The sequence below is a fragment of the Plasmodium chabaudi genome (assembly GCF_900002335.3).
Source record: "Plasmodium chabaudi chabaudi strain AS genome assembly, chromosome: 11".
Lineage (NCBI taxonomy): Eukaryota > Apicomplexa > Aconoidasida > Haemosporida > Plasmodiidae > Plasmodium > Plasmodium chabaudi.
Window position 1 is genome coordinate 1,645,970 of NC_030111.2, and position 22,912 is coordinate 1,668,881.

Sequence of the window (22,912 nt, forward strand, 5' to 3'; positions counted from 1 at the left end):
ATAAAAACCACCAAAAAATAAAAAATTAGATATTACTATTTTTTCACCGCTTATAGATCACCATAAATAAAAAATATAATACATAAAAAAAAGAAAAAGTGTTTATTAAAACATGCACATACAAAGTCGGTATAAAGGGTTTCTATATGCATAATACACACAATAGTTAACTTATATAAATATTATTTATAAAATCTAAAAACACAAATAAAAAGCAATAAAATTAGGGTGGAATATATTTTTATATATTCTTCAAGCATTTATACAAACCCTTTATGTAATAAAAGGTATATCCTTAAGAAGAAACAGAAAATGAAATAAATGTTTATAAGCACATTTCACGTTTTTATTTGCTTATTTATTTTTAATTACCTTCCATTTTTATATATTGTAGTTTCACATCTTTAGCATTATGATTTATCTTCAATTATTCATCATAATTTTACTTTAATTTATTACACATATATATATTTCCTACCATTTAATTATTGCATCATTTACAAAATGAAATGGGTATGCCAGCATTTATCAGCGGATACTTACACATAAATACAATAAGTAATTTTATAAGTTTCAAGTTATTATTATTTTATGGAATTACTTTATTTTGCTTTATAACATATAAAAATACAATAAATAGCAATAATAAAAATGAAAGGGTAATATATTATTTATGAATTGAATCCTTTTAATAAGATTACTAATTTTGATGTATGTGCATGAATTTTTTTAAGCTATATAATAGATGCTGATTTTATTTGCATTCATTTCGATTTTTAAAATAATCTTAGATCATAAATTAACAACACAAATGGGAACATACACAATTATCTGTGAACTGATATTGCATAACAATAATGATTAAATAGAAAATTGAAAACATTTATCTTAAATTATAACCGATAATATATATAATGTGGATTTTTCGAATGGTATTTTGTGTCTAATTTTAAATGTTAATTATACTTATATTATAACTAATTATACGAATTATTTCTTCAGTAAAGTTAATGCATGATGACACAAAATGCATGTTAATTTCGAAGTTATTATAAAAGACAATATATCTAACATATTATGTAAATCCATTTTGTAACACATAATTTAAGAGTTCGATTGACTTGGGGATTATTAATAAAATATTTACAGTATATATTTATTATTATAAATATTTTAAGTTATAAAAAATATCTTTATTTAAAAAAAGTCATTAATTATTATTTTTTTTAGTAAATCATAATTTTAAATCTTTTGAAAACTATGCAAATTATAGTACATTTGAGGCATGCATTCATTTTTATAAAGCAGGCATATGGAATATATTTTATTTCTCTAAATGTATTTTTGGTCATATATATAAATATAACAATGATAATTCTTTAAGTATATTGTTATATAGAATGATAGCAGTATAATACAATACTTATATATGATAAGGCTTAGAAAATATGTTTGTATTTTATTTCTTTCTCTTTTTGTTATTATTTGCATTAATATATAATAATTGAAATATAGGCATAAAATTAAATTGTTAATTTCAAAATGAATGAAAATAAATAAATATGCATCTTTTATCAATTATAGATTATTCAATTAAGTTGGGCCCATGTAATATCTAAATATCACCGCTGTCGTCAACAAAGAACGGACATATTTATAATGAATACCAAATTGAATTATATATTATAATTAATACTAAATAGTATGTGTTGTTTCGATATTTATGTTCCGTTCTTTTTATATAGAAATATAATGTTGCATAGATTCCTAGTTATAGCTTGAATGAATATTGTACCAGGGGATGCATAAAAATAAATATTTTATACATATAATTTTATTTTATATATATAATAAATGGACATTATATGTTATTAGATATAAAGAAAAAATCTGCATATATATTCATGAAAAATTAATATGTTTCATTTTATTTATCTTCATAAGTTATGGTTGTTTTGCATTTAATTCAAAAAACGTCTAAAAACAAAAGACTGATACATTATATGAATTAATATATAATATATGCATATATAATGTATTATTTAATTATAATTTTGGAATTAATATGTTTAAATGAGTATGGTTTATAATTTATATTATTATATATTTTTTTTTAGAACAAATCAAATATAAATAGTTTTGTTTACAAAGATGTATGCATCTAAAAAATATATATTCGATAAAAATAAGATGTCTCTGTATGCAAAATAAAATAAACACCTTATAATAAAAATATTCGTTAAAAAATTACGAGGGAGTGCTAAATTTATATGATTATTAATATTGGATAGAATTGGGAATATTTTAATGTTAGTATATGTTGCCATTATTTGATGCATAAAGAATATAATCGCTTTATTCCAAAATAATTTAAATTTTCTTATAAAATTTATGTATTATAAATAAATGAAGTTATTTTAATCTACAACTAATGGTTTTTTGAAATTTTTTTTTTTTTCATTTAATTCTCTTTTTTGTATTTTTTTATAAGGAATGTATAAGTTGTATTACATTAATATGTAATACAATACTGTAACCGACTCTATGAAAAAAATATAATTATTATTTCTAGATGGTTATGTCGTAAAATTTTAGAACTAATTAACATATTGTATTCGAAAAACATAATAAATTATCGTATTCCTGCACTATATATATTATATTCCACTTCAGCATAGCATAAAAAAATACATGTCGTAGTAAGACATTTTTAATGTAGGTATATGTACATATTATTTATTTAATATATATATATATATATATATTTTTTGGTATATTGTTTTCTAAATAATTTATAAGATATAATCTATAATTATATTTTACAATTAAAAATATACTTGGTTGAATATATAATATTTTTTTTTTTAAAATACTAATTACAAAAATTTATAATTAAATTGCATTTTAAATATTTAATAACATGTTTATGAAATTTTCATATATTTATAGCTTTATTACAAATTAATATAAAACAACCAATGTTATATAATATAGTAAATTGGAATAATTAATATAAAATATCATACATACAAATATAAATAAATAAAACCACATAATATAGAAATAGAACTAGTATGATATTTTATATATAAAAAGACATTTTTTTTTTATTTCTTTATATTTTTTATGGTATTAAAAAAAATATAATATATACTACAAAAATGAATTCCAAATTAATACAAATTAGTTCGTCTCTTCTTTTAATGTGCTTATGCGACGCATACAGCAACGAGGTAAAATATTATATGTTAATTTTATAAATATTTGTTTATTGCGTTAAAATTTATAATTGGCGATGTTTTACATTACAAAATAAAATTTAATTATAAATATATTCAAATTTTATGTATTTTTAGAAAAATAATAATAATGTAACTAAGGTTATAAAATCGAATCGATTGTTATCTGAGCAAGAAAACAATGAAGTAGGAGAAGGAGCATATGAAAACCAATCACTTTATGAGAACCAATCAATTTATGAAGATCAACCAATTTATGAGAACCAATCAATTTATGAAGATCAACCAGTTTATGAAGGTCAACCAGCTTATAACAATCAATCAAATTATGAAGATCAACCAATTTATGAAGACCAACCAACTTATGACAATCAATCACTTTATGACAATCAATCACTTTATGACAATCAATCACTTTATGACAATCAATCACTTTATGAAGATCAACCAGTTTATGAAGGTCAACCAGCTTATAACAACCAATCAAATCATGAAGATCAACCAGTTTATGAAGGTCAACCAGCTTATAACAATCAATCAAATTATGAAGATCAACCAGTTTATGAAGATCAACCAATTTATGAAGGTCAACCAGCTTATAACAATCAATCAAATTATGAAGATCATCCAGTTTATGAAGGTCAACCAGCTTATGATGATCAATCACTTTATGAAGGCCAACCAGCTTATGATGATCAATCACTTTATGAAGATCATCCAGTTTATGAAGGCCAACCAGCTTATAACAATCAATCAAATTATGAAGATCAACCAGTTTATGAAGGCCAACCAGCTTATGAAGATCAACCAATTTATGAAGGTCAACCAGCTTATAACAATCAATCAAATTATGAAGATCAACCAATTTATGAAGACCAACCAAATAATGAAGACCAACCAAATAATGAAGACCAACCAAATAATGAAGACCAACCAAATAATGAAGACCAACCAAATAATGAAGACCAACCAAATAATGAAGACCAACCAAATAATGAACCCCAACAAGTTTATGAAGTTAAACCAAATGAACCAGTAGAGAAATTATATGTGCCAAAAGACCCACCATTTGTAAAAGCACAAGCAAGCGTCTCTGATAAACCAAGGGTAAGATTCGAGATCCCACCACCACAAGAGGAAACAATAATTATAGAATTGCCATTTAGATCAGCTACTCCTCCACCACCAGTTTCGAAATATAGAATCAGAAGAAGAAGACCAAAACCTAAATTTAGAGAACCACCTAGAATGTTGCATAGTACACGTTACAGTTATCCAAATGCTAAAGAAGTTAAAGCAGAGACGGTCCATTGGCATAACTTTATGTTGGTAGTAAATCACATGGATACAGATGACTCAGACTTGGAAGATTATTTATCAGCTTTTCCTTCTAAAAAAAAGAATAAATACCCAGGTAGCATTTAAGAACTATATACAGATTTAGATGAAGATCAATTAAAAACTTATGCTAATGAAAAGAATATTGAGAACTAATTAAAAGGGACATGTTTTTAAAATACAGACTATAAAAATGCAGAATGATGAAAAATAAAAATTACAGCAGAAAGAAAATTATAGTAATAAGCACAAATGACAATATTTTAAATGGAATGAATATCATACAAATATATTTTCAAAAGATATATTTATACCTTGATTTTATTTAATTTTTTTTTAATATTTTATAAATTATTGTATTATACGAATATATTACATATATTTATAAATTGTGTTTGATTTGTTTTCATTGTTTTAGAAATTATTTTGTTGTACGAATATATTACATATATTTATAAATTGTGTTTGATTTGTTTTTATTGTTTTATAAATTATTGTGTTATGCAAAAATATAATATATTAATCAATTATAATTTTATATTTTGTTATAATAAAAAAACATAAGCAGCAATAAATATAAATATATTGATTAAGAATATATATAGGTGCCTACGAAGAAACTGTGAATCAGTTACGACGTGGATTCATTTTTTATAATTTGGTCATCTTTATTTGTCTGTAAATGGTGATTAAATATATGTGCCGTCCTCATATGTTTAATATATATATGAAGTCTAAATATGCAACCCAAAAAAGGACATCATCATTAGTATGAAAGGGGACGCATAATGCATTTTCCATAAATTATAATATATACAATTGCGTGATAATATAGATTTAATACGATTAAAATAAAATGTCTATATTGCATATGTTAATATAGATATTGGCTATATATGAAGTCATATTATGCTATATCATATTTGTCGATTATATAAAGCTTGTTGATCTGTGGCTATATTGGATTATCTACAACATAATATATTTCTTTATTTGATTAAAGGTTTTATATAGTAAAATTTATAATTTGTGTTTCAATTATTTTAATTTAAATTATATGATACCAATTGAACTGTAACAATACTATATATGTAGCTATAATTTATAACAAAACTCATTTTGAATATTCCTCTGCATTACAACATATATTCAGATGAGCATAGATTTTTAACATTAATTAAACAAACTACCAATATATAAAATAAAATATTTTTACAAAAGAGTGGTAAATAAAATATAGAATATTAAGTAGTATTTAAAATTGGAGAAATATAACAAATAAGAAACCATTTAGATGTATATAACATCTATTCTTTGTTAGTATTTTCATTATATATTTGTATTTATTCATATAAAAAAATATGCGTATCTAATATTTTATCATTTAATTGATATTTATTAATTTGTTCGTATGTAAACAATAATAGAAAAATATAAGTTTATAAAATATTAGAACCGCATTATTAAATATATCAATATATTATCAATTATATTAAAAGACGATTTGTATAACAAATTTGCAAAAAATATTTTTTATGGAAAAATTATTATATATATTTTTTTTTATAAATAAAATATTAAAAATTGTTTATTATTTAGAGAAAATTAATATTTATTTGAAAAAAGAAATAATATAGTATTTATATCCATAAATGCTTTTAATGGGTATAACGAAGTTTATTACAAATCTACATTAATTAATTTCATTGAAAATGAAAAAAATTAATAATTAAAATGAATTCCATCTATTTTTTATAGATATATTTATTCATAAAATTTAGAACAGAAAACTAATAAATATGAGGTTATTGTCATTATTTGATTTATTTAATAAATAATGTTAAAAATGAAACCCAGCATTTAAAAGCATGTTTTTTTTTCAATTATTATTAGTTCTTTTGAATATGCTAAGAATACAGGTTATACATTATTTTCTTTTATTATTAATAATATTTTATTATAGTTTTCGTATCTATGTGTTTTACGTTAACCTTATAATATCGTTTCATGCATTGTTAAGCACTTATGTTAAGTTAAAGAAACAATTAAGATTAATTATATATATTAATAAATATTTCATTTTTTTTCAGGAATTATACCACGTAAACGAGAGAGGCATATACCTTGAAAGGAATATAATAAAATCTAGAAATAATAGGATATTAGTAGATCTAGGCAACCAATTTGATTTAAATGATTTTTATCAATCAACTTTGAGTCTTAAAAATCAATTGAATGGCTACAATGATGATGAAAAAGAAATACCAAATCGTCGAAATATTATAGATTCACATGTAAAGAATCATAAAGAAAATAGAACATTGCCCAATTTAAATAATGTAGATAAAAAAACGAAAAATCTAATTTATGAGATTCGAAAAGAATTAGAAGAAACAAAAAAGGAGCTTGATAATAAAAGGGATGGTGAATTGGCAATACAACTGATACAAAATAAAAGAATAACAAAAAAGGATGAAAATATTTCTGCATTAGAATGTAAAAACTTTAAGCAAAATAAAAATGAAGGAAATAATTTGGAGAATGAAGATGATAATTTTGAAGGTGAATATAATAAAATTATATCAATAAATAATTATAAGGAATTCAAAACTAATCGAAAATTTAAAAAACTACTAAAAAAAATATTTAAGACGGTGATGAAGAGTACAGCTTTTTTGGCGATAATACTAACAGGAGGGCTTATCATTCCATTTATGCTTTTAATTATGCAGGACTCATTTGACGAAACTATGAACGAATGGGGACTTTATGGGTTACATATTAAAAAATAAAAAAATTCAAGATAACTATTCTTTATTATTATGTTTTATTATATTTGTTTAAATGATTAAAAATAATGTATATAATATTTTATGACATATAAGTTACAATTTTTTACGTTCTGCAAAACAATGAAATTTGATTTATTGTTTGTTTTATTATTATACATTTTTTAATTTAATATATAATGAATTTATCATTGTTTAGTATTTGTCAAAACTCATTTATCCTTATTTCCATGCATATATATTATATATTAATGGATTTTGAATTTACTCATTTTTAGTTAATGTTTATAATTGTATTTTGTAATTATTTTAAATAAACTTATTTAAACATATTTTCTAATAAAACTATAATCTATATTGTAGATTTGGGTTCAGATTTAGAGTGATGTTTGGGGGAATTCATATTTGGGGTCCGGGTTCTGTACTATGTGTTATTGTTTTGTTCTATAGAACCGATGTTTTGGGATAGAGCTATTTTTTATTAATTTTTTATAATTTGATAATATTTATTTTACTACAAATGTTGATTAAATATATGTACCACCCCGTATTTTTAATTTCGAGATGATGTCTAAATATGCACCCAAAAGGGCATACCCATTAATATGAAAGGGATCGCATAACATATTTTTCATAAATTATGATACTCTATCTATTCGCTTATATATATTAAATATGGGAATATTATAACTTCACATTTTATATTTTATTGCTATTTTTTGGATAACTATATATGAGACCCCTTATTATCTATTATATAGGACTTGCTAGCCCATAGCTATATTGAATCGTGAATAACAAAATATACTTCTTTATTTGATGAAACATTTATTTAGTAAAACTTATTATTTGTGTCATATTTATTTTTATTAAATTGTATTTTGATAACCGAACAGTATAATAATATTATATATGAGACTATAAATTATAATTAGATTCATTTGAAATATTTGTCTACATTATAATATACCTTCATGTTAATGAATATATTTTTAATATTAATTAAGCATAATACTAATATATAACAGGTAGTTATGCATATAGATGTATAATATATCGACCGAGAACCGATAATACAACGTTATCTATAAAAGATCTTTTATGAATCTAACGTTTTTAATGATACAATAAAATCGCACTTTATATACAATATTTTTTAATTTTAATTGTATTTACTAGTCTCTTTTTTTATTTCCTTTACATTCGTATTAATAGATATTGCTTTATAAGCTTTATTTATTTTCCATAAAGGTATAGCATTAGATTAATCGCTATTCATTTTTAAATTTTATAGTTTTGAGGTATAAATATATTATATTTTAAATAGCTAATGTAATTGCATATAAAAATATTAATAAAATTGAATGCTATAGCTTGTTATAATATTTATATATACAATATTGTATCAATGGGCAAGCAATAAATATGTTAAATTCTGGAAACATATACAATTATATATCAATGCAAAGTATATATAAAAGGCATGTAATAATTAATTTAATTTGAACTAATAATATTTATATTAGGTTATATATAATGTTTTTACGAGATAGTATATATGTTCTAAAATACTTGATTTAAAGCTATGAAACACGGAAATGGAATAACTTCGACACGACAAAATTCATCTAAATCCATTATAAATGAACCTATATTGCATATACAAAGTAGTAATGCTATTATTTAAGAAGAAATTGGCTGCCTATTTTTCATGTGAAATGCATATATTCATTAAGAATTATTATCGTAGAAAAACACATATATACACATCTACAGAATGTCTTTCCACAAATTTAAGTAATAATACTTATCCAATTTAAATTACTTCACCATAATTTTATTTAAAAATGGTACTCAATACTAAATTTGATTCTTCATTTTTTTGTCCTTAAAATTGCCTTACATATAAAGAAACAGTAAATAGTAAATGGTTATTACTTTAATTACCCTTTTAGTAATTACAAAACATAAAAACTAATTAAAAGTAAAGTTATTACATAATTAATTTTAATTCGTTTGAATTCACAAATTAGCATTATATATATACCTTCAAATTGCAACTAAAATCATTATATACAAATTTAATTTAAAAAACAGTTGAAACAAAAAAGAACATATATATAATATAAAAAGATATAATATATTTATTATTATCTTTTCTTTTTTTGACTTAAAAAATTAATCGAAAAGTTGGATTTATGTTTATAAAAATACAAAACAATAATTAATATAAAAATTAATAACGCAGATTTATATTTAATTTTTTATTCATCTTCTATTTCGTCTTCACAATTGCTTCTTACATCCGAAATCCAATCAATAACTGTTTTTAAAACTTCTTCATTTCCTGTCTCTATCGTTATAGCATGATTCATATCATCAAGAGGATGAAATTTTTTGTTATGAACATTTGCTTTATTATAAAATGAATGTGCTGCCTCATAAGAACACGATGTATCATCTTTTGAATGCACAAATAGTAAAGGAATATCATTTGGCATATATTTAATATTACCATTCAATGTGACAGTTGCTTTTATACATTCAGAAATATTTCTATATTTTATTTCATCACTATTTCGAAATTTATCATATTTACATATATTAGCATAATATTCGGACTTTTTATAGCGTGATGATGAAGTTCGTTTATGAGGCATAACACAAGACAAGAAGCTAAATGCAGGTAAATAAAAATACTTAAATGATTTGTTTCCGGCATTCCGTGATGTTTTTAATCTCACCATACCAGATAAAGATACGCAACCTTTAATATTTAAATCATCTAAATAATTATAACGTATTTCATGGTCATCACTAGTACTAGCATTTATCGTAGCAGAGATACTAGCACTAGAAGTACCAGGACCATCATTTTTAGAATTCGTAATGCAGCGCTTATTCGAAATATGTTTTACAGAATTATCACTAATCATATCTTCTATCATATCATTGTCAATTTGATTAATATTAGTAGATTTGTCTAACACTGCTTTACGATTTTTATAGTTACTTGACTTTCCAGCATTAGTTTTATCTTTTTGTTCTTTCCCTAACAATTGTAATATTCTTAAAGCGATACCTCCTCCCATCGAATGCCCAATAATATACATAGGAAGTCTTTTTTTTTTAGTGGTCACTATATCATGAGATTCGTCATCCATTTGATTTTCATTCGATATTTCATCTTGAATTTGATTCATATATTGTATTACATCATTAACTATATCATCAAAAGAACTAAAATCACCTCTTACATTTTTCCATGCTTGTGATTCGCCATGTCCTTGCAAATCGATCCCATATACTGAATAACCATTTTGATTAAATTTTTCAATCCAACTATCTTTATAAATATAGTAATTATTAGTGTCTACTACTAAGCCTTCATCGTTATTTGGCATTTGTAAATTTATTCTCATAAAAGTTAATCGAGTATGGGATTTTATTCCATGTATTAAAAATATAATTCCTACAGCCTTTTTAGCTACCCACCCATATGTTTTTAAAAGTAAACCATTTTTATTACATAACCAACCTATCTTAGGATCACCATCTAATTTATTTACTGTAGTACTTCTTAACTCATCATTATTCAGTTCAATTTCTTCCATCGCTCATATTATGAAATATAATAATCCATATTACAACAAAAAAACATATGTTATTTTATAGCATAAATAATGCATATATATAATTAAAATTTTACTTTTCAAATATATGCATATAGATTATTAGCAAAAAAATATATCATAGTAATCGTATCATGACGATATATAAATTTATATATGCGAACTCTACATCATATTACATTAATATCAAATAATATTAATGGGATTGGATGTATAATATAACAAACCATAAACAAATTACAAGAAACGGAAAAAAATGTATAATTATAGTTTACTTTATTTTCGAAGTTTTTTCGAGTATTTCATGCAACCAGATGAAATTTCAATTGATATAATACGATTAATACGAATTATTATATGTTGTTTGTTTTTCGGCAATTTATTTTTTGTTTTTTTAATTTTTTTAATTTTGATATTTCAAATTTGGTCTAAGAAAAAATATATAATTGTTATATATTATTTTTTTATTAATAAATAACGATTATATAATGCTTTTACTTAAAAAATAATGATGAGGAAATACAAATATGCATATCATATTATAAAAGCGACGAAAAAAAACGGAAACACCCAATTTTTTTTTTTTTATTCCGATGTAATAACAAGTATATTTAATTTAGTATAAATAAAAAAAAAGTTATATATATTATTATTAATACAATTTTTTAATTATAACAACTGTAAAATATAATCATTCCCTAGAAAGAAATATTATTAATATATATAATACTTTACAACTGCTAATGATTTATGGAATTAATATGCATTATAAGAAAGCCCATAAAATCATTTACAATTTTTTTATTTAAAGTAATAAACATTTTATTTACCTCAAAAATATGGTCTGCAATTAATAGCATATTGCTAAATTTTATGATATAATTTTAACCGTAAGCTTTACAAACAGATCTAAAAAGTGAAAATTTTCATTTTATGTGTTTATAATTAGATTATTATCACAATTGAATCAATATATACTCTATATTTAGCATAAATTAACAAAATAAAACGATCCAAAATAGCAGAAAAAAAAATTGAATCTATATTTTTAAATATTCTCAAAAAATATATAAGATAGTGTTTTTAAGGGCTATCTTTTGTAATATTTAAATTGTCAAGCCGCGAAAAACGAATGTTCTTAATACATTTTATTATTTACCATTTATATATATCTTACAAACCCTAAAAACATGCTATGTCTTTTCATAAAAATGCACGTTATATGAAATGCATTAAATTGGGTTTGAGGTATGTTGTTAATTAAGAACGAAGATAATTAGACACAAACTAGTAAATAAAATGTTTAGTAAGTGTTTTTTCTTTATGTTTTACATTTTTGGTTTTGTTATGTTTTGGGTTAGGGTTCTATACAACGGGTTATAGTTTTATTCTATAGAACCGATGTTGTGGGATAGAGCTATTTTTTATTAATTTGTTAATAATTTGATCATATTTATTTGTCTATACGTGCTGATTAAATATATGTATCATCCCTGTATGTTTAATCTCGAGATGGTGCTTAAATATGCAACAAAAAAAGAGAAATAACCATAAAATGAAAGGAATATCATAAATAAAAAATCTTTATAAATAATAACATTGTGTTTGTAGTATTCACAAAATTAATATATGTAGATGCATTATAATGTTAAAAGACATAAACAAATTATATCCAAAGAAAGCATTATTAAAACAAAAAAAAATTCTATGATGATAATTTAAAGTGGCCATTATGTATGGAAACAAATTGTCTTATGAACATAAATCTTCTAATATTATGGTGCTGAAAAGAATATATTTCATATATGCTTATATATGAAGGAAAAAATAATCGACATCTTTTCCAATAATGCATTTTTGTTAAATCTACGAATCCCCATCAATCTAAGAAAAAAAAATAAATGGATGAATATATAAAATATTTTAATTTTTTTCAAATTATAGTATATATTATAAATATGTACATTTTTTAAACAATTGTTGAGAATTATCATGCTATTAAAATTTGTATATCTCTTACAGATTCGATATAGGTGATATCAACATATTTGTCTTTTTTTTCAATGAGGTATCCACCTATGTTAAGGAACGTTTTTTTTAATTTTCCATTTTTAATATCATCTTCAGAATCAACTTCAGTTGTGAATAAATTTGCGCTTTTTATGATTTTGTTTTTATATTCTTTCTCGGAAGAGTTGTGATCAATTATATTTGCTGAGGTCATAGCGATTATAGTCCTGTCTTCTGATATCTACAAAATTAATAAAAATATATTGCATAAATTATTGTGAATAATATGAAAAATACGATTTATAACGAAATAAAAGAGGGAAGGTTTCCTTACTTGAACTTTTTTGGCTAAAGCATAAAAGTATCTCTGACGGCCAAAACACCAATTTTTGTAACGCTTCTGTATGATTACTAAATTTGGATTGTACACACGAGCAATTTTTACTAAAAAACAATATTATAAAATTGAATAGATGAAGTTAAAATATCATAATTTGAAGATATAGGAAAGAATAAATAGTAATAATAATATGCTAATTTGACTAATTATTTATGTTTTGTATACTTTTATCCAAGTCTTTATATAAAAAATTGCCAGTATCGGGATCCCATGCCTTGTTTATTGTTTTATTATACTAATGAAAATAAAGAGAAATATATGTATATAAATTACAATAATTTTTTAATTTTAATTTGGTTTATATATTTTAATGGTGCGCGTTAATTGATACCTTATTCGGATCATCCTTTCTATATTTAATCTTTTCAACATCTGTATGGTCTTCATGTTTTTTTTTATATGAAATTATATTACCACTATAAGATCCTGTGCATATTTTATAACCATCTTTACTTGTAGCATGATATTCTAAATGTTTTACAGCTTCGTTCATAAGTTTTTCCGCTTCTTTTATTTCTTCGTGATTTTCACACAATAAGTGCTTGTTTGTTTCGTATACTTCTTCTGAACTATCATTGATAAAAGTTAACATGTTTTTTACGCGTACAAAAATAAAGATATTGTATTTATATTATAGCATTGTTGTACAAGCACATATTTTATATTTTCATAATGAAACATGTAATATGCATATATTTCTGCATTTTCTTACGTAGGATAACATTTTTTTGATTTGTTTTTTTTAGATTTTCCTGGAACAGGCTCAGTCGCAAGGGATTCATTATTTGCATATACGAAAATGCTTAAAATAAATAAAACGATTTGAATATAAAATTTATTCATTTTTGAACATTAAAAACAACATATTAAAATATATATTACTATTTTTTAATTCAAAATTAACAACTCGAAAATCTGGACAAGTATAATTAAAATTGAAGCAAATAATTTTCTCCAATAAAGTATAAAAACAAATTTATTTAAAAAAAATACAAATTATTATTTAAACGACAAGTTTATATGCTTTATCAGATTTATAAGTTTAATATGTTTTTTATTTAAATAATTCAATCACAAAACGACGTCGATAACAGAAGCTTTCATAAATAATGAATATCAAAAATATTATGGTTCGTAATCTCATTAATATTATAATATCTAAAAATAAATAATTTTAATTATATCATATAAATTATATTTTTAATACAAGGTATTATGAATAAGCACGTTTTTATATTTTTATTATTGATTAAACTCAATTTAAAATTTATAAAAGATCCCGTTACGTATGGAATTATATATATACTTACATTAATAATTATATTAAAATAAATATTTTTTATTTTTTTCCATGTGTTTTACAAAATTTATTTGATAATGCATAGTTTTAATATAAAGTATGTCTATTATATTTTTAAATATTGAAATAATTTATTTTAATCTGATAAATGCAGTTAATTTGCATATGACTAATACTACTATAATAAAAATATGTTCTACCTCGTCATAAAAATAACTTGATAAAATTTATATTATGAGAATCGCACATTCTGTGATTTTTTTGTCACTTATAATAAAAATTTTACTAAATAAAATTTTTGTAGTAAAATTGATAATTTTATAAAAATTATTTATTGGTAATAATACTGACGCCCAGGTTTATTTATAAATTAAAACAAATTATAAATTTCCTTTTAATGGTAAAATATGGTACATATAAAATAAAAAAAATCCAAATAAATAAAATATAAAAATAAAATAATGAAGCATAATGTTGTAAAACCAAGAAATGCATATACATACAGAAAATTAATTAATTTTTTAATTATAATATTCTTGATTCCGAGGTTTTCATGTATTATGGGTCAAGGTTCTGTACTATGGGTTATAACTTGGTTTTATGGAATCTATGCTTTGGGATATTGTAATATTTGTATTAATTTGTTTATAATTTGATCATATTTATTTGTTTTGAAATGGTGATTAAATATATGTGATGTCCCTGTGTGGTTAATCTCGAGATGATGTCTAAATATGCAACAAAAAAAGGGTTACAACCATTAATGTGAAAGGGGTTGCATATCATTTTTTCCATAAAGCATAATATATATATTGAGTGTTAATATTGATTTAATATGATTAAAATAAAACGTCTATATTGCATAAGTTAATATAGATATTGGGTATATCATAATTGTCTATTATATAAAGCCTATTAATCAGGGACTATTTGAATTATGGATAACATAATATATTTCTTTATTTAGTAAAACTTCTAATTTATGTCATAATTACTTTAACTTAAATTATAATATTCCAAATGAACTATAATAATAGCATTATATATGAGGTTAGGCATTAATTATAAGATGATTCATTTGGAGCAATTGCCTACATTATAATATACCTTCAGTTTAACTATTATATTTTTAATGTTAGTTAAACACATTATAAATTCATTATAGATAATAAAATATAGATACATGGAATATTGATCGAGAATCGGCAATACAACGTTATCTATAAAAGGAATATTATGCATCTACCATTTTTAATAACACAATAAAAATTGAACTATATATACAATATTTTAAGTTTTATAATTTTGAGGCATAAATAAATTATATTTTAAAATCGTTAAAAATAAAATATAAGTATATTAATAAATTTTCATATCACATTTTGTTTTAATTATTATAAATAATATGATAATATGATAGCGTTATTATTATATACTTATACATATAATATAATAAAATATTATATCAATAACTAATACTGAAATATGATTTTGTTGTGAAAAATTCAAATAATTAAATATTAATTTTATCGAAAAGGCACATAATAATTAATTTGATTTGAGCTAAAAATATTTTTATTAGGTTATTATATATATGCAACTTCACAAATATAATGTTATTAAAAAAATAATATATATTCTCTAAAATGTTATACTTTAAAACAATGAATCAAGGAAAATTACTAATTGATTTAACATATTTTTATTAAGCGCATTAATTATTTCGTTGTACTATACAGCGGTATAGCAGGAGGCAACAATGATAACAATAGATAAAATATTAATACGAAAAAATCATTAAATTCATTTGATTCGAATATGTTGATATATATTAATTATATATATTATTAAAACCGTGATAAAACTGAAAAGATGCAGAAGATAAAAAATAATTATTATAATTTATACTTGGGTATAATATTAACAATACAAAGTCATATATTATTAATTCTATTAATAATTTTATAATTTGTATAAAAATATCGTTTTTCTATATTGAGCTAAATATTTTATTATAAAATATGTAGTATATAATATATTTAGGCTCTAAGTAGAAATGTGCACTATAATGGTAAATACACTTATATAATTTCGAAAGCTTATTATTACATCTAATCAAGAGTAATGTTAAAATTATAAACCTATAAAATTTAAGTAAATAATAAGGAAGTAATTTTATTGAATTAGTTTTCATAGATCAAGAATGAAATTCGTATTTATATATTAAATAGTTAATAAGCATGAAAAGGATAATATACATTTCATATATATTAACTTATTATAAAACCAATTTAGGTGCCATGCCGATTTTAATGTGTAATTATTTTAATTAAATCGAATTGCACATTTTGCGTTTTAATTTAAAAAAAATGCATAAATATGAAGTATATATTATTTTATTAAAATATATTTGTATATTAGGAATATTTGCATACAAAGTTATTGAACATTTAAAATTAGGTATTCATTTATATTATTAATTAAAATATAAATATAAACGATACATCATTTATTTAGAAAAAGTAATAATGATGATCTATTTTTGAACGTTATAATTTTAATAAATAATTTGTTTTTTATTTAATAGAAATAATAATAAAATATGCAACATGTGATGCAGAATAATAACGCATATCAATATATGATATCGATAATGAGATACAAATATATTTTTAACAATTATAGTGACAACATATTTCTGATTCTTTATATATTTATAGTAGTATATTCTCTGGAATCTCTTTATTAAAATAAACAAGAGAATATATCGTTTTTCTCTATGTTTAGAATTATAATTGTAAGATATATGATTATTTAAACCAATTGCAAGATTACATAAAATTACATAATGTGATAATTCCAAACTCTATTAAAAATAATGGTATTAGATATATATATTATCAAACATGTTTAAATAAATTAAACTTATGACGGTTTAGATAAATTGCCATCAAAAGTCAATATAATGTTCCTTTAGTAATTATATTATTACATATTAAATTAAATATCCAAAATAATAAGAATGTGCTTAACTGCAGCTTTTGTTGGTCCAGTATATATATTTTATATAAAAATAATATGATGCCAAATATCAACAGATTAAAGATAAAATAACATTACAATGTCTAGTAAATTAGTAAGTATATATTTTTTAAATAAAACACATATATTTCCATTTTTTGAATGCTGCACTACCTATAAATTACTATTAAATTGTATTTAAATACAATTTTTATTAGCATTTATTTTATATTTGTTTTAAAAAATGTTTTCTTAGTGTAAACTCCTTCTCGATGTTGATGAATATTTTAACAATGGAATTGTCGATGAGGGCAAATTTGATAAAAACAAATCATTGCAATCTAAATGTCCTCAAAAAGGGCAAGAGAATAAATGCACAACTAATTATGAAAGAATTAACGCTTTGGGAGAATATTTATACCAAAAAATGCCTAAAAATTCTAATGAATTCAAAGGGGAAGGAATTAATAATAACCTGGATATTGAGTTTTTTATGATGTGGCTAGGCGATAAAATATATAAGGTAGATAAAGACTATAAATCAACTTTGGAAGAATCTTATGAAAAACATCTAAAGAATATTACAGGAAAATTTGAATATTGGGATGCTTTAAACAGTAAACAAGTTTATAAGAATGCTACTATTGTGAGAATGCACATATTTTATAACTTACTTAATAGTATATGTAAAACAATTAATGAATTGGACAAAAACCTAAATAATACTGATGCCGCGATTCTTAAAAAATATGGCACTCATTGTCTTGATTTATATAGAAACATTTATGAGTCTGTTAAAGGATGTAAATCATACACGCATTTATTGGATAGTTTAAAAACAATATATGAATATATAAAATCGTATAAAATTACTGGTAATACTAGTCTTGATGATTCTAAAAAAGTTTTATTATTTGTTTCTACTCCATCTCTTACAACGTCTGATCATAAAAATGAATATTTTATACATAATTATGAGACACTTAACTTTGGTGATGAAGGGTGTGAAAAATTGAAATTGAAGGATGAGAAAGATGGGGAAAAAGGTTCATTACCAGATTTACAGAGTATACAAGGCGATAAACTACCTAAAAATCCCAAGGGAGGAAATCGATCAAAAATTCAGCTGAGTGCAGAACTTCGACAAAAACTGGAAGCACAAAAAGAACTACTACGGAAAGCACGCCAAAAACATCAATCACGACCACGACCAGGAATCCCAAATCCTGCAGCTACAAAACCACCAACAGGGCCCAAACCACAACCCCCGCCAGCATCATCATCACCACAACACACACAAAAAATACCTGGACAATCAATAAATTTAAAACCGTCATCTGGGCAATCAACATCTACACAAACAGACCCCGCAAAGCCAGCACCTGCAAAACCAGTACCACCGCCACAACCATCTCCACCATCTTCGGGATCTTCACAAAAGGATACTAAATTAAAAGGATCTCAAACACCAGGGAAAACCCATCAAGATGAGGCAGGAGGCACAGTTAATGGAGCAGGGAGTGTAACAAAAGGCGGAAAAGGAATTCCAGGTGATGGAGCAGGTAGTGGAACAGTTAGTGGAACAGGAGGTGGGAACAGAGGTTTAGGTGGTGGAGCAGGTGGTGGAATAGGTGGTGGAATAGGAGGCAAAGATAATGCGAAATTAGGTTCAAATAATGATGCAGGAGTTAAAAGTAGTGGATCAAGTGGTGGAGCAGGTGTTTCAGTTAGTGGACAAGGAGCTACAGACAGTGTAATAGGAAGCAAAAGTGGTGGGAAAGGAGGTGCAGGTATCAATAAAGGAGACCCTGGTGGTAATAAAGTAAATACACATAGTGGAAAAGGAGGTAATGGACCAGGTGGTGTAGGAGGTAGTGGGCCGATTAAAACACAAGGTGATCAAGGAGGATCGTCTGGTGGATCAGGAAGCTCAGATAAAGTACAAGGAAAATTAAATGGTGGAACAACAGATACAAGTGCCAATCAAAAAGGTACAGGTAGTGGGCAAGTAGGTACAGTTGATGCATCAGGTGGCGGAGCAGGTGGGGTAATAAGTAACGGGCAAGGTAGTCAAGTAAACACAGGTGGTGCGCAAGGTGATCAAGGAAAATCACCTGGTGGGTTGGGAGGTTCAAGCAGTGTACAAGGGGCTACAAAAAGTGTAGCAGGAGGACCAGGTGTCGGAGCAGGAACTCCAATTAGTGGACCGGGTGATGGAAAAGGCACTGGTGTTAATGGACCTGGAGGTGCAGGTGTTGGACAAGGAGATACAGGCAGTGTAACAGGAGGCATTGGTGGTGGATCAGTTAGTCAAGTAGGAGGCACCGGTGGCGGGCCAGGAGGCGTAAAAATCAATCAAGGAAATCCAGGCACTAACCACGGAGGTTCAGGTACAAATCAAGGAGGATCGCCAGGCGATGGGGCAAATGGTGGACAAGGAAGCTCAGGTAGTCAAACAACCACAGGTGGGGGGACTGTAAATACAGGTAACAATACAGGCGATTCAGGAAGTGGAAAAGTTGGTGGATCAGGTGGCGGAGCAGGCGTTGGTCAAGGAATCCAAAATCCGGTTTCAGGAAGTACAGGAAGTCCAGGAGGTCGGGATCCAGCACATTCATCAGGATCATCCTATGGAAGTTGGTCAAACCTTTGGGGAATTAATTTAAATCCTATGAGTTATATACCTAGTATTTCCGATATGTATAAATCTCAAAAGAATATTTTAACAAATGCCTATAATCAAGCCAGTAGTGTATATAATAGCACTGCGGCTATTGTAAAAAATACTTATGATAGCACTGTGACCTTTGCAAAAGATACTTATGATAGCACTGTGACCTTTGTAAAAGATACTTATGATAACACTGTGACCTTTGTAAAAGATACTTATACTGCATCTAGTAATTATATTACTGATGCTGTTAATAATGTAACTACCCAATTTAATTCATTTGGTACATCTTCTCAATCAGGTGGCAACCAATCTGGATCCAATACTCCAGGAAGTGGAGCAAATACATATAATCCGCCACACCCAAATTTATCACCACCTCTACCATCATCACCAACACTACCATTGCCCCAAACAAATCAGACACCATCTTCATCAACATCCCAATCAACATCTCCACCATTATCTTTACTACCATCGCAAACTTCGCAACCAATTTTACCACTACAAGCACCATCAGTTACACATTCACCATCTTCTCAACAGCAACCTAGCTCTACACAAGTTTCCCCAGGAACAATTCAACAAAGTACATCCACCACTGGAAAAGGAGTATCTCAAACAGTAGCATCTACTAAAGCTCCATTATCAAGTTCTGGTATAAATCCTTCAAGTATAGGGAATGGAAATAAGACTCCTGGAACGTCCATTCAAGTGAGCGAAAAACCATCAATATGGTGTATAGGACCAAATAAGAAATGTGATTTAGTGGGTATTAGTGTTATAGGAGTTTCAATATCCATTTTTTTAGCAATTATGTATAAGGTAAATAATGTGCAAATATTAAAAACATCATTTACATGTATTTTTGTCACTACATAATTACAAATATAAAAATATGTTATGTTTTTTTCCATTTTATTTTAGTATTTATCATTTGGATCGGCAAAAAATTTGAAGAAAGAAAAAAATATGAAAAGAGTTATAAACTCAACTAGTGGAAAAAGGCAAATACAAATAATTATAAATTCATCTACCAAAAAAAAACAGACTAAAAAATCTATAAAACCCGTTTATAGGGGAAAACCTCCATTATTAAATATATACAAACTTATGCAGGCCGATCCTATGCCATTTATTAATTTATTTTTTTTGTTAATTTTTTTTGTCTATAAAAGAAAACGAGACACAATAGAATGATTAATTTAATTAATGTCTTACATTTTTCTAAAATAACACAAGCTCAGATATTCGTGGTATTATATTTAAAAGTACATATAAATATATAACAATAATAAATAAGTAAATTCAGTTATTTTTATAAATGATTATGTTCAATGAGACAAATAAAATATGTATTTTTATGTAATAGTTGAATATAGCATTATCATTTGTTATTTTCAAGGATTATTAATGCTTGGCTATTATTTTTTCCAAAATTCTATGAATAACAGTATTTAATATATATATAACATTTTTTAAAAAATAAATTTATTATAAAATTAATTATTTATTGTTGAAAAAATTTATAAAAAATACAAATACTTGCCCTTTAAATCTCTATCTTATATTGCAATATAGGATAATTTTTTATAAATATTCAGTAAAAAAATATATAAAAATACAATGGTATTTTATAACAGAGACATATAAATATTTGTTATATTAAATGAACACCAAATCAATGGCATATAATAGTGCACCATAAAGCCATCGTTGTTATATATTTTTCTAAAAATACAATTTTGGATATGTGGGTTTATATTCTAAAAAACTGGATAATTGAAGAAAAGGTTAAAGACTAAGCTAATATTAAGTGTCTTTTTATTATTCCATACTAGAATGTATTATATTATCAGTGCTTAGGGAATAGTCTTTAATTAAAAGCAGCATTGTTTTATCATATAATTAACAAAGCATATAATTTTTAATAAATTGTTTGAATATATATACATTGATAACTATAGAAATATAATATATAAGATAAGAATGAACACTGCAGAATATTTATCGAGTATTTATATATTAAAAGAGCAAAATATTATTTATCCCATACCATATGGCGATATAACAACCTAATTATACTTTAAAATTTGCATCAATAGTTATTTATTGGTTATATATTTAATATTAATAGAAAGGCATAATAAATGTATAATACTTACTACATATTATTCTAAGCATAGCCTATATTTAAAGACTTATATGGATATAATTTAATATTATATACGTATTCTTATATTTTATATGGTATTTATAAAATACATAATTGTGCATTATAAGTATAATCTGTCTTATAACTTATGTTTGTGTTTGTTTTATTATTAATAATCTTACAAAATATATTTGTATCAAACACAGAAATGGAATAACTTCCACATATCTAATAATGTTTTCCACAATTTACGTAATAATACTTATCCAATTTAAATTGCTTCAGCAATATTTTATTTTAAAAATGATATTATAATACTATATTTTATTCTCCGTTTTTTTGTCCTTAAAATTGCCT

The 22,912-nt window shown here is 24.1% G+C and overlaps 5 protein-coding genes across 5 annotated transcripts; 3 read left to right on the forward strand and 2 right to left on the reverse strand.

The window, feature by feature from the left end:
- Positions 1-3,161: 3,161 nt before the first annotated feature.
- Positions 3,162-4,664, forward strand: PCHAS_1145600 (erythrocyte membrane associated protein 2, putative; the record flags this gene model as incomplete). The annotated part of the gene is made up of 2 exons (XM_016798747.1): positions 3,162-3,233; positions 3,357-4,664. The coding sequence occupies 2 exons, from the start codon at positions 3,162-3,164 to the stop codon at positions 4,662-4,664; spliced, it is 1,380 nt and encodes a 459-aa protein (XP_016654118.1).
- Positions 4,665-6,445: 1,781 nt separating this feature from the next.
- Positions 6,446-7,369, forward strand: PCHAS_1145700 (fam-b protein; the record flags this gene model as incomplete). Its single annotated transcript, XM_016798748.1, has 1 exon — positions 6,446-7,369. The coding sequence occupies one exon, from the start codon at positions 6,446-6,448 to the stop codon at positions 7,367-7,369; it is 924 nt and encodes a 307-aa protein (XP_016654119.1).
- Positions 7,370-9,630: 2,261 nt separating this feature from the next.
- PCHAS_1145800 (lysophospholipase, putative) lies at positions 9,631-10,980 on the reverse strand (the record flags this gene model as incomplete). The annotated part of the gene is made up of 1 exon (XM_738527.2): positions 9,631-10,980. One exon carries the CDS (start codon positions 10,978-10,980, stop codon positions 9,631-9,633), a length of 1,350 nt encoding a protein of 449 aa, XP_743620.2.
- Positions 10,981-12,864: 1,884 nt separating this feature from the next.
- PCHAS_1145900 (fam-a protein) lies at positions 12,865-14,251 on the reverse strand (the record flags this gene model as incomplete). The annotated part of the gene is made up of 6 exons (XM_016798749.1): positions 12,865-12,882; positions 13,019-13,249; positions 13,343-13,452; positions 13,574-13,643; positions 13,740-13,977; positions 14,121-14,251. 6 exons carry the CDS (start codon positions 14,249-14,251, stop codon positions 12,865-12,867), a joined length of 798 nt encoding a protein of 265 aa, XP_016654120.1.
- A 3,578-nt stretch (positions 14,252-17,829) lies between these two features.
- Positions 17,830-21,600, forward strand: PCHAS_1146000 (CIR protein; the record flags this gene model as incomplete). Its single annotated transcript, XM_016798750.1, has 3 exons — positions 17,830-17,844; positions 17,986-21,225; positions 21,328-21,600. The coding sequence occupies 3 exons, from the start codon at positions 17,830-17,832 to the stop codon at positions 21,598-21,600; spliced, it is 3,528 nt and encodes a 1,175-aa protein (XP_016654121.1).
- Between the last annotated feature and the right edge of the window lie 1,312 nt (positions 21,601-22,912).